The sequence below is a fragment of the Malus domestica genome, chromosome 09 (genome assembly GCF_042453785.1).
Source record: "Malus domestica chromosome 09, GDT2T_hap1".
Taxonomy (NCBI): domain Eukaryota; kingdom Viridiplantae; phylum Streptophyta; class Magnoliopsida; order Rosales; family Rosaceae; genus Malus; species Malus domestica.
The window spans coordinates 2754006-2767349 of record NC_091669.1 but is presented as its reverse complement, the minus strand read 5'-3'; the positions used below and the strand labels follow the sequence as shown (position 1 = coordinate 2767349).

At 34.9% G+C, this 13344-nt stretch overlaps 1 protein-coding gene, 1 long non-coding RNA gene and 2 other non-coding genes across 4 annotated transcripts; all 4 read right to left on the bottom strand.

The window, feature by feature from the left end:
• Nucleotides 1-1228: 1228 nt before the first annotated feature.
• On the bottom strand, nucleotides 1229-2222 carry LOC139198520 (uncharacterized). Its single transcript, XR_011584064.1, has 2 exons — nucleotides 1875-2222; nucleotides 1229-1622 (listed from the first exon to the last, which is right to left on the bottom strand). It is a non-coding gene; the product is annotated as an uncharacterized lncRNA (long non-coding RNA).
• Nucleotides 1921-2039, bottom strand: MIR5225C (microRNA MIR5225c). The gene has a single exon (NR_120998.1). It is a non-coding gene; the product is annotated as a microRNA MIR5225c (primary transcript).
• A 2725-nt stretch (nucleotides 2223-4947) lies between the features above and the next one.
• Nucleotides 4948-5036, bottom strand: MIR3627C (microRNA MIR3627c). The gene has a single exon (NR_129522.1). It is a non-coding gene; the product is annotated as a microRNA MIR3627c (primary transcript).
• Nucleotides 5037-10676: 5640 nt separating this feature from the next.
• Nucleotides 10677-12478, bottom strand: LOC103442783 (AAA-ATPase At3g28580-like). Its single transcript, XM_008381589.4, has one exon. It carries the CDS (start codon nucleotides 12377-12379, stop codon nucleotides 10949-10951), a length of 1431 nt encoding a protein of 476 aa, XP_008379811.3. The 5' UTR covers nucleotides 12380-12478; the 3' UTR covers nucleotides 10677-10948.
• Between the last annotated feature and the right edge of the window lie 866 nt (nucleotides 12479-13344).

Sequence of the window (13344 nt, the reverse complement as noted above, 5' to 3'; positions counted from 1 at the left end):
CTTCAAGTTTGCATTTTCTGGTCCAATTCGAAATGGCCCAGAGGAGGAAGAATTTGATTTAATGGTTTATGCCCCAGATCTTGTCAAGATTATTGAAACCTCAGTCCACACTTTTCAGCTTTTCCTGAAGATGGAAGTCACTTGTTTCTTAATTTGCTTTAATTAAACTTCTTGTTTCGTTATTTGAGAATTGTGATAGATGTAGAGAGATTGAGTAGCGAGGGAGAGGTGGGTAAGACGGATTGAAGAACGATTCTAATTTAACTTCTTCTCTTTTCGTGGAATAAGGGTCGCGAGAGAGGCTTTTTCTGGGTTTTTCTTCTGGGTTCACAAAGAGAAGATCCATACTTGAAAATACCAAATTCTTGTTGAAATAGAATTTCTTTGGGTGGGATTTTGTTGGGTTGGATGTGCGGAGATGATGGGTACGGGTTGTAGAGGAGAGAAGGGAGGGTGGTGCAGGTGCAGAAGAGAGAATGGAGGGAAGGGGTGCGGGTTGCATAAGAGAGAAGAGAGGGAGAGGTGCGAGGGATATGAGGGAAGAGACAAATGTTTGTTTTTTTTTTCTTTTTTTTTTGTATTTTTAATTTTTTTAATATTGAAGTGGGCCCAAATTGACACGTGGCGCCCAGTAATTGTCTATGTGTGTGTCACGTCATCAGTTAACAGAAGTTCTAACAGAAAACTTAACGGATGTATGAGACTGTCCCAAAATTAACACTTTTGGGATGACTTTGGGATGGAAAAAAATTGATGTACTAAATGTTGAAAACCACGAAACTTGAGGGTAGTAAACAGTCTTTTACCCTAGTTAAAAATCAAATGGATGTAAAGAGTAAGTTGAATGTAGAAATAGGTTACATGAGTTTAAATAAAATTTCCCATAACAATTCCCTATATATATATATATATTTGTTTATTTATGGAGCACAACACTGGAAAGAAAAGATAATTCTTTAACGACATATACAAACATCTGTCTACATATATAGGAAAGTGTTACTGGCACTCCAAAAATCTTATTCTACAGTCTTCATATTTTTCTTTTTAAATATAGAAAATTTAGAATGTAGAATGAGAATTTTGAAGTGCCAATAACAATTATATATATATATATATATATATATATATATATATATATATTTATGGAGCACAACACTGGAAAGAAAAGATATTTCTTTAACAACATATACATACATCTATCTACATATATACATGTTCAATAATATTCTGGGCCAGAAAAATTGAATTCAAATAATAATTAAAATAAGAGAACATAGGGTTTGCTGCTATCTCCAAAGTATATAAGCTGGCTTGAATATTTAGCAAAATATAATAGAGAAACACCATTTGCAGGCTTACAATGATTTTTAAGTCCTAATTAACACTGCAATCACATGTAAAATGACTATACTTGCGGCGAACCCTCTGAACACAAGATCTTCAATTAGCTCTCCATCCTTTAGCCTTCATCTGGACAAAGGAGTATACAAACCCCTCTCAGAAGAAATCATGTGCTTGAGTCCTTCACTAGCTAGCTAATGAGCGAAACCCCCGCCGACCAGGCCATGCGATTCTCCGTTGCCTTTGTAGAAGAGGACGTCACAGGTGGCCGGATTTAGCTAAAAGGAGAGGAAAAACCAATGTGCATTTGGATCTTGGAAAACATTTGCTAGGTACTCACAAATACATACATACATACATACATATATATATGTATATGCTTTCTATTCTTTCGATCCCTTGCATGTATATAAGCACTTACCATGATCCATTGATCCAAGAAAATAGGTTTTGTTCATAACAAAATCTTAGAGTACAATAAAATTAGACAACAAAATCCAGAAAAAAAGGGTAAAACAATACTACTTCACCTGATCTTTCTCCAAGCTTGCAAAAAATTAAAGATGGGTTTTCTTTTCTGTAGAATCAAAGCATTAGAGGCTTCTGTCGAGGAGAGATGAAGCTCGCTGCCCCGAATTACGTGGCATCGGCACCATCTCACCCACGACAGAAGTCCCGACGATTTGATATTTCGATCTCGCTTTTAGTACGGTTTTTCGATCCACTGGGTAGATCTCTTCTCCGGAATCCTCATGATGCAGCTTTTTATATATAGGCATGAAAGAGCCAGTATAGTATTTCTTCATTTTCCTTTTTTATTTTAACAAAGTGCAACTCGTTCTATAAATAACTATTATTCGTACATTATAAACTCCAAATTTCTCTCTCACAAACAATGATTAAAGCCCCATGGTCGTGGATAAGGGACACAAAATATAATATACAATACATATTTAGTACAGCTTTGGATATAAATATATATTATAAAATGAAACAAATATATAAACTTATATTTAGGAAGGGGTTGTCCTTGGGTGAATAAATTTATTTTTTCATAAAAAAAAAAAAAAAAAAAAAAAAAATATATATATATATATATATATATATATATATAAACTATGTCATTTATGATCTCAGCAGTACTATATGTTTATTTTTAGATTTAAGACCTAGCCCTAAGCTCATACATATGAGTTGATGAATTATTCATGAAATTTGTCAAACGCAAAACAGTTGTGAGATGAAATCGATCTGCAAAACCAGTATTATTAGTTGATTAGTAATCTCTTGACCAAGTCTGAATGATAAATTAGTACTGCAATATATATGAGATCACCAAGAATTCCATCATCTAATCATACCAACTTATTATATTTACAGCTCCAAATAGAAGGAACCTTTTATTATTAATCCACGTTTTAGTGCGGTAAGATCAATCATCAGATTATGATAATCATGATAGGCCTGTTTTAATTAACAATGTATATATGGCTTCTGCAGTAGATACCTAGCTAAAACAATCATATCTTGACAAAGTCAAGCTTAAGTAATTGAGAGTATATTAATCAAAAAATTAATCTACAAACATAAGATAAAAATCAGGTTGAAAAAAAAAAACTAAAATGTCGTAACGTTAATATTTGCTTGATCTATATAAGTTATGGAGTGTGGTTCTGTAAATCAATGGAGTTTACAGACCTTAATATTAAGGCCTTACCCAAAATAAGAAGTCGCAAAATGTGAAGACCAAAAAGAACCCAATTAACATATCCTTATATACACAGACTACAGTCTACAGAAGTTGTAGGATATCTGATCGTCACTAGCTTAAAGGCCAGCAGCGAGGCGTCCGTGCCATTCCTCCTGACAAGGGTCCTCAACTCCTATACATATTTTCTCTTTGAAGTTTAAACCATGCCTTCAATCCTCATACCCTCTCGTTTTTATATTTAAGGAGGTGCTATCTACATTATACTACTTTTTACTTTTCACACATTTTTCTCAATTTCTGGAAATCGGCTCGATTTAATCGAAGAAAATCAAATAGCAGAAATTAACAAATGATGTAGGAGATAAAAATAATTGTGTGAATGGAAAGTAGCAGGTTGGAGAAATTGATTGGGCGTCCATATATACATTAACAACTCGTTGAGTAGAAAGTTGTCCGGTGCAATTCCAGTAAAAAAAGGTAGGAAAGCAATCCCTACATATCCTTCGGCTTTCCCAGTCCATTCCACCATGTATTTTTATATATTTATTGAGAAAGTAAGTTAGTAGCAGAATTACACAGATAATGATAGCTTCTAGATGGAGAGATCGATCAGCTCCAGAAGGCACATCGACCCTATATTGATAGCTAGGTTAGAATATGTTAGCTTCCCTGCAAACAAGGCCGTCTCTAAGATTTAAGGGGCTCTGTGTGAAATTTATAAAAGCACCTCTTTTTAAGATAATCTTAAAAAATGTAGGACAATGTATTGACACTAAAAATCAATTACTTAAATCAAAACAAAATTTAGCACTCACTGATTGCAAGTTTAAAAATGTCATCAGTAATAAGTAAAAGAACTACAAACATAACGTTCCCTAAATAATCAAAAGTATTTCACTCTTAAACAACCAAACAAGAAAACAGACTTCAAAAACTCTAACTTTAAAGTTTCACTTGAATATGTAACATTTTTATATAATAATATTGAAAAAATACCGTCTTTTATGGGTATTATTGACACTCAAAATATTTTATTGTACTCTAAATTTTTATATTTAGAAAAGAAAATAATTACGCTTATAAAGAATGTAAGATGAGATTTTAAAGTGCTAACAAAATCAATTTTTGAATATAAAACATTATCTCATAACAAAAACAATTTTAAATATAGAATATTATTACATATAAATACTAGATGACAAAAATTTTAAGAACCCCTTCAAATTTAGAGTCATTTATGACTGCATCTTTTGCACCCCTCAACGCCCCCTCTGCCTGCAAGCACATGCATTTGGAGGAGTCGTTCCTTTCACACGTAAAATTTCCAGATTAGAAAATTTGCCTCAAAGAAACGAGACAAGCTTCCGACTTGCTTCATCATTTTTAATCACATGGACTGCGACATGACCTTTTTTTGTTGATAATTTGAGTGATGACAAAAAGAACGAAGAAAGGAGGACAAGTTTATTGGAACGTGGACAACGAGGATGAAAAATTAAAGTAGCAACCTTATGGCACATAAAGTAGTTTTATAATTACTATAACTAAAAATTGGTCACAAAAGAGATCAAACGTAACGGGAAAAGTGCAAATGGCTTGTTAGCAAGTTAATTGAGTTTGTTCGACGAAAAAAAAAAAAACGTTAATAGAGTTTGTTGCATTCACATTAATTAGCAAGACAAAAGTATTTGGAGAACTAACAAAGATAAGAAAAATATCATGAAATTTAATAAGATCATGACTATGAATAAACAACTACAATATATATATGGATGCAAATATTGAAGATGGAGTTGGTACGTGCCAACTTACCAATATACCATTTTTTTTTTCTCTTTGGATTCTTGTTAGATGGCCATTTAGAAAAAGATCAAAAGTTGTAGAAGTTGTGCAGAGATTTTTGGTCACAGGAGAGATGGCAACAATTGTTGACGCAATTGCAGTACAATTAGTGCCATCTCTCCTGCGAACATAAATCCCCCAACCTTTCTTAATTCCATCACTTCTCTAGAGTACCTCTCTCCCTCTCTCCCTTTCTCTCAATGAATTTGGATAATGCTGCAGTTTTCTTTAATAGAATGAAGAAATTATTGCATCTACATAAAGAAATAAAGGGGTTCATGTCACAGGAGGATGGAACATGCTGTTAGCCATAGCGTAGCTCGTACCATCTCTCATGCGACAAGAATCCCTTAACCTCTTTTATCTCTTCTTGTTTCTCTATACAATGTATTAATGCTCTACGACCATAGATAGCCCCCATATTTATAGCCATCAAGCTAGGCCGATGTTTCTCTATGTACTCAGAGAATGTTAGGTTTATCAACAATGTAAGGAAATTACCTTTACATTTCCATGAAGTTTACTTTTAATTTGCAAGGACTTTGCCCGTGATTACATAATATATAAAGTGAGATAAATTGGCATATGCTAATGAATTAATCATTATTCAAAATCAAATATATTGTTTTAAATTTGGAAAATTGATCTAACCACACAAATTAGAAACTCACCAGTAATTTACAGGGTTCATTTTTCCATGGAAAATAATGAAAGTTACAAGCACACAATTTCGTCGAGACCTTCATATCTCCTAATAGATCTCCATCGCTAGTCAAAAGAAAATGAAAATGATGTTAGACTCTTCGAATGACTGAGTCATTCTGGCTTGGACTAGATTTTTTTATAATGTTAGTCATATATTAGAACTAATCACAGAATTTAACTTGTAAAACGATTCTTAGCAATGAAATTTCAAGTTCTCGTGAAAAGTGAGACAATTTTGATCCGTAAATTGGTCTAAGAAATAGCTAGGAAATAAGGGGTGTAATTAAATAGGATTTAAGAGGACTTTAATTGACTTTTTTAAGTGATGGTTTTCATTATGTTGACTTATAGAAATTTCATATGGATTTTGGAAGATTTGAGAAGATTTTTTTTCTTTTTGTTATATTAAATGTTAGATTAGTGAGCCGACGAAATTTGAACCCATGCCATGGTGTAAGAACAACACTTTCCACCACTGTGGTACTTATGATGAAGATTTGAGAAGATTATATAATAGATTTTTATGGATTTTGATTGACTTGCATTGAATCTTGACTGTCGAATAGATCAAATGATGATAAATGTGCCTAGGTTTAAACCTAATCAAATTGTCACATCATGGCATGGGGTTCGAATTTACGTTGAATACACAGATTTGTGATTCTATTTCGTTCGAGTATTTTCTGGTTGCGGGGTGTACACATTGTGCGCTCTTTGCGTGGTGTTTCGAAGACAACCTCTATGAAATTCAAGCACCAGGATTCCAAGCATACTACAAAACCTGGGGATTTAAGTTGCATCTTATCACTTTGTTTCCAGTTTGACATGTTTGTTCATGAATATGCAATCATTCTCTATAAGATATATGAGATTCAGACTGATGTATCAACTGATTGGTTTTCGAATACAAGATTCAAGTTAGGAAACTATTAATCTGCCACAAGTTTACATGCTGCCTTCAACAAATCTACTATAATTAATTAAGCAAATTTTACATAGACATCGATCTGATTAACCAAATTGAAAGCCACATTTCTTGCTTAATTACCTGTATCTGCCAAAGATTAATCACATCATTTTTGGCTCTATTGGTGTTTCCATATATTAGTCTTGGGATCTAGTCATCAGCCGGCCATTCCTGTATATGATACTCGAACTTTGAAGAGGGTCTTGTGAGGAGAAGCCGGATTAGGGACATGTGAGAGGGAAGTAGGACCAAAGAGTGGTCCAAGGTTAGCATAATAAATCATGAGGATGGACTGGTGGATTTTTTTTGTGTCTTGGGACCGCACAGACAGGCGATATGATTGCCAGATCCCAAAATTTCTTCAAACTTGAAAGAAAAATAATAGATACCTCAACCCCTCCCTGATGGTGCTTCATTTGTCATGGGCATCCAGTGCTAATTTTTGAGCTCAATATTAAACATATACGGTCTGTGAGCAATCATGCACTCTGGTCTGGATACAACATTCCTCAGATAAAACTCCCTTTCTTTTAACTGGAGAATATATTAACAAGTACGTACGTATATTTTATATAATATATACTGAACCATGACATGTGGGGAATATTTCTTTCTAACTTTATACATTTTCAATCAGTTTGTCCAATGCCGGGAAAGCATGAACACCCGGTAAAATTCCTAGCAGGATCATTATGCAGTGCGAAATTCATTGGTAGTATCCTCAATATAATACTGTAGAAAAAGCGGCCTACTGGAATCTTATGTTGTTGCTTGTGATTTGTGTCGAAGCTTTGTGCTTCTTTTAGATTACGTTCTGGTGCAAATTTGCACTTTTTCCCTAATAACTGAGTGTCCACCACATGCTAGTTAAATTTGTGTGAATAGAGGGGATTAGTTATGCCCGATTGTATATTCATGTTCGAGACAGACATATATTCCTTTTGGATTGGATATCTCTCAAACAATGGATGTACAACCGACTCCAAGATAGATTTTTCCTAAACATGAGGCTACATGCCCAACAATTGCCTTGCTCAAACCTTGACACAATTTGGTAAATATATATATGTAAGCTGGTTATTGTGGGAAAGAACTAGGACCACATTGGCGGTACCTAAAGACAACCACACTTTAACTTTGTGATAGATTTGGGATATAACCGCCGTGTCTTTCCATGTGTAAGTAAAGTTTCTTTTATATATGGGTTATGGATACAAAACTTGAAATGCAATACCCAACTTCAGGTAAATAAAGTCATATTAACCTCCCCAAGAACTGCTAGAATATTGCCCATACGAACATTAACCCGCCGACCGTGGATCTGAGGTGAGCGAAAATGGTTGCCGGAACCATGATTTGGGGTTCAAAGTTTGAAACTTTTTGCTTGTTCTTGGGTTTCTTCTGCGTGATCGTGCTGAAAATGTTAAAATTTGTATAATTTTGTGGAGAATAATGAAAATATATTTAATGGAAAAGGGGTTTTTGGGGTGAGTCGGTGTTGATTATTCTGTGCGAATACAATTAAACGTGAAGGTCCAAAAATTGACGGGTGGATTTGTTTCAATGCAAAGAAGTTGGCGTGTGTGTGTCTGCGGGGAAGAGTCGTGGAATCGTTTACCTTTCTCCGTAGGTTAGCTTAAGGTGGGCCAATGGATATATTATCTTTAAAAAAATGGAGTTTTTTTGTTTTTTGTTTTTATAAAATGGAAATTATTATTAGTTCCCTGACTTCATATAACAATGATGTCATCATAATCTTTTAGTTCAACAGTTCAACTGTTCAACATCACATGGTTGTATCCTCTCAGTTTGAATTGCACTTAGTGGCAAAGGAAATGCCAATTAGTATGGTCCCAAAATAAATCATGAACTGAAATGTTTGGTAGGAAAACCATCTGCTTATTTTGTTGGCAAATATGATATCCACACATAACTGATGCGATATATTGGACGGATGTTTGTTCCATAACTGGATGAGTACGGAAATATCAATTAGTAACTATGTTAAACATAATCTTTAAGGGAAGAGATTCCTATTTTTTGAAAAAAAAATTGGGGATTAGTGGTACGGCTCACACCACATCGAACTTCAACAATTCAAACTGTCTATTTTTCAAGTTGCACCCCATAGATCATTTTTGTAAAAATATTAGCCAATAGGAAATATCTGAAGCATAATTGAGTTCAAAAAAATTGACGAATACTATGATATAAGAAATATTGGAATTTCATAGTGACAATTAAATAGGCAAATGATTTCGGATTGAAATGAATTTTTGTAAAGATGCATCAAATAATCGAGACTTAAAAAATCGACGGTTCAGATTATTAAAGTTCGATGTGGTGTGGGCCTCATAACTAATCCCCATTTTTTAAACAAAATGAGAATCTATTCCCTTAAATGACCTGTAATTATTGATTAGCCTCTAATTATTGATATACTTACTTCGAGTAGGCCTATCTGTGCACCTTCTAATCCTTTCTTAGGATGTTCGTTAATTGGTATGTCTTCCCTTTGTTTTGTATTTTGAACCTACAATACAAGAACATGTGTGAGATTGACGATGTATTAGGGTTGACGGTAGTCATGAACTCTTTCCACCCAAGTTCTTATTACATTATTAAGATAAACAGTCACATTCATCAGGTTGTACAATGGAAGAAATAAGGTTGAAAAACCCCCACCCCACCCCCAGGCTGACTGTTTTCTTCAAAGTATGTCTGCTGGAGTCGCCGTTTAAACTCCGCTTTTCTTGCATGGCCTCTGTATTTTACAAAGACGGGCAAGCAGTCCACAACTAACCGTAAACAAGGAAACTAATCAGTGTTCGTTTGCTGTTGACAATCAGTTAGCAACATATATATGCAAGCTAAAGAAAAACAAGGAAACTAATCACATTTCTAGTTATATTGACCAAATCTGATGGAAATTGTAGACAATTTGTTGTTAATTGATAAAATTATAAGCTTTTCTTGTATGCCCCTCCCCCCCCCCCCCCATTTTTCTTGTATTTTGTTTTTCTTGCTTTATGATGGGTAAGGTTTATGTCCCCCTCCTGACTAGGTGTAAATTTTTTTTTCTTTTTCATATCAATAAATTTATTCGTACAGGCGAAGTTTCTCAAAAAAAAAAATAAATAAATAAAAACTTGAAATAGGGTTCACACGCACGTCACACCGGCGATATCTGAGCCTAGTTTAAGCCCACACCCATCACACGCATTCTTTCTGCTTCACTTTCAGTTTCAATTATAGTTAAAAGCACCTTCCTGTAAATCACATATTGCGACAAGTGCATAAATATCTAATTAAAAAATGCAAAATAAATAAATAAATTACACGCATATCAAACTGTGTGACACAGCGGAAGTTATAGGTTAGGTATCACGAACGGTCACCTTTGGATAGAATTCTGGAATACCAGATATTGAAAGAGAACTCTAGTTTAATTTCTGAATTTTATTGAATGAAAGATCCTAAAATACAATCCTAATAGTTGTTTAAGTAGTCTTAACAAACCCTAGCTCCAAATAAAAAAAATAAATTAAACAAATAACAAATAAAAATTTCTAAAATATTGAAACCCAAATTAAACACATTATACGACATAATTAGCCTAAATTTCGGTTGGGCTCGTTGAGCGTCAACAAGTCTTGTAGATCTCGTCGTTTTCTTCGAATTCATATCTTACAGGATCAAAATTGACATGCCAATAAAAGTAACATTCATCCAAACAACTTGAAAAGCCTAAAATATAAACTTTCTAGATATGGCACCAGCAAATAATCTATTAACCCCCTGAATTACCCATTTCTCCAATTACTTTTCTTAATTAAATGACGCTTCATTGTATACTTTGATCTGAAATTAATTCAGGAATGTATTGCAGTAAGAAAATCTCAATAATTAGAGACAGTATTACTTACTTTCACCTTGTTCTTCACAGCAACAAGAGTTGTTGTAGATTAACTTGTTTTGCTTTGCTGCCCACAAGTTTTTTGTGCCTCGCCTTTGACTCTTTTGTACTTATATTGTAGATAAAAGAGAAAAAGATAAAGAAAAAATAAAAGTGGCTGCAAACCATATACTTGAAGACGCTTATGTGGCTACACAAAATGTTTTACAACTCCATTAAATGATTCTCATTACACACTAACAAAAGGTAGAACATATACAAGAAAAAGGGTTTGTAAACTTTGTAGCTCATCTGCTACGAGCATTCGCTCATTGAACTCGGGATTCTGAGTTCGGTTCCCTCACATCCTCATACTGCTTGTATAGAAAAGATGATGAGGAAATTATATAAGGTGGAAAATATAGTACACAAACATCACACTTACATAAACAAACATAGCATTAGAGGATCCGATTCTTAAATCCTAATTTTTGGCTCTCTTTTTATCTTCTATCAAATGATCTTGTGTGCTTGTCATGCACTTCCAGCTGATTGCTCCGTATTTCCTTTCTTCCTTGGCTATTAACTTTCCGTTATTTTTCTCCTTTTTGAGAGCTTGGACCAGGTTCTGCAGGCAGATGTCAGCGCTTTGAGAAAGTGTCTTGGGCATCAAATGCTCTGCGACATCAGCTGGAACCACATTAGTTTCCCCCAGCAACTCGCAAATCGTGGGGAACAAATGGTGGGATTCAAGTTTAAGGTAGTTTCTAGAGAGCACCTTGAATGCTTCAAAGGTGCAGTATGATAGTTCTATGTGCTTGTCCAACCGTCCTTTTCGAGTGAGTGCAGCGTCGAGTTTCTCCACATGGTTGGTGGTGAATACTATCAGCCTCTCTCCTTTACAGGCTGACCAGAGCCCGTCAATGAAGTTCAGAAGCCCTGAAAGAGTAACCTGGCTCAGTATATTTGCTTCCTTTTCCTGTCCTCCGTTTTCCTTTCCATGACCTTTATCTTTGTCCTCTTTATCTTTATCATTCTTCTTAATCCTTTGCCCAGTGAGATCAAGTGAACAATCAATGTCTTCAATCACAATAAGAGACTTGTTCGATGTTTCAAGCAGTAGCTTCCTCAGCTCGGTGTTGTTCTTCACTGAAGTCAACTCAAGATCGTAAATATTGTAGCCCAAATGATTCGCCATGGCGGCAATCATGGTTGACTTCCCAGTTCCCGGGGGGCCATAAAGGAGGTACCCTCGCTTCCACGCCCTCCCAATGCTTTTGTAAAACTCTTCCGCTTTGCTGAATGTCATTAAATCGTCCATAATCTCCTGCTTCTTCACCGGATCCATGGCTAGTGTCTGAAATGTCGCAGGGTGCTCAAACACAACATGGCTCCAACGTACCCCGCTGTTGGTAAAAAGCTTCCTTTCCCGGTTTCTCAACTTAATTGCATTGCCCTCTTTCATGACATGTTCGATATAACGCCCGATAATGAGATCCCTCTGCGTCTTATGAAAAGTGAGCTTGTAGTACATCCTCTCACAAGGAACTGGATGGTGTAACGAACTCCGTTGCATAACAATGGTTTTCCCGAAAGCCCACCATACTTTGGCTCCTTCAAACTCGTCAGCAACCTTTTCATTTGCATCCATGCTAAGCACAAGGGACTGGTTGTTCGTCACGCAACCACGCAGCCGATTTGCTTCTTCGCAAGCTTTGGACCTCAGGTAGTTCTCAATGGCGGAGAAGGCTTCACTGCGCATGAGGTTATGTTCTCCAGAATATTCATTGAATTTGATTTGGATGTAAGGATAGTAAATGGAACCGAGTACTACTGGAAAGAGCATATCAACGTGTCTTAGAAAACCGTAGGCAAAGCAGAATTCTCTTAAGATAGCCCACGCAGACGAAGACATTATATCGCTAATTGCTGTTTATGGGTGCTAATTAACCTCCTTTTCACTCTTTTCTTGCTTCTCTCTTGGCTTCAAGTCCTCCATTATATATTTACAGGCAGCGCCAGGGTTCATGTATTTCTTTTTCTTTTTTAAAAAGTGTTAACAAGGGCAGCAAATCTATCTACATTTACTGCTTACAATTATTCTATTAAGAGTTATTTGTCGACTTCTCCTCACTTGCACAGAGTTAAATTTTTCTGAACTTTAACTTTAGTCAGACTTTTATAATTAGTCAATTTCTCTTCTAAATTTTAATTTTGGTCAATTACCTTTTGAACTTTTAAAATTAACCAAGTTATTACCCTCTTAATTTTTATAATTAACCAATTTTCCCCTGAACTTTAGTTTTATTATTGCAAAAGATAATTTTATCCCTAATGTGGACAAGATGTTTTTTTTTTTCTTCTTCTGCTAGTTTACTCCGTACACTTTTTGTTTGAATTTTTAGGATTTAGGGAGAAAATTAGTTAATATAAAAGTTCAGAAAGGTAATCGACTAAAACTAAAATTCTAGGAGAAAATTACTCAATTATTAAAGTTAAGAGAGAATGGTCGGTTAAATTAAATTTTAAAGAAAAATTGACAATTCCTTACAAGTTCGAGAGAAACATTGGCCAATAACTCTTCTATTAATTACATAGATTTCTTGTCGGAGTTTCTTCTTGTAATCAAGATTTGCTACTCTGGTTAACACTAAAGTTAAGTTTTCGGAAACTTACTTGCAATTACAGTATATATAGGAATCAGAAACACAATTTCCCCCTTCGACCCTTCTTCATAAATTCCCCGACTTCTTTCTTAAAACTTTTAACATAGTATTCTTACTACGAAAATATGCTCACATCTCCATAACAAAACTATGCGGGCGCAAGAACGACAGTGACAGGCCACCAGCTTTACTAAATATGACTTTGATGGAGAGT

Bases quoted from the DNA above. Each gene is read 5' to 3' on its own strand.
- LOC103442783 (XM_008381589.4), bottom strand. From the start codon at position 12,379: ATGTCTTCGTCTGCGTGGGCTATCTTAAGAGAATTCTGCTTTGCCTAC.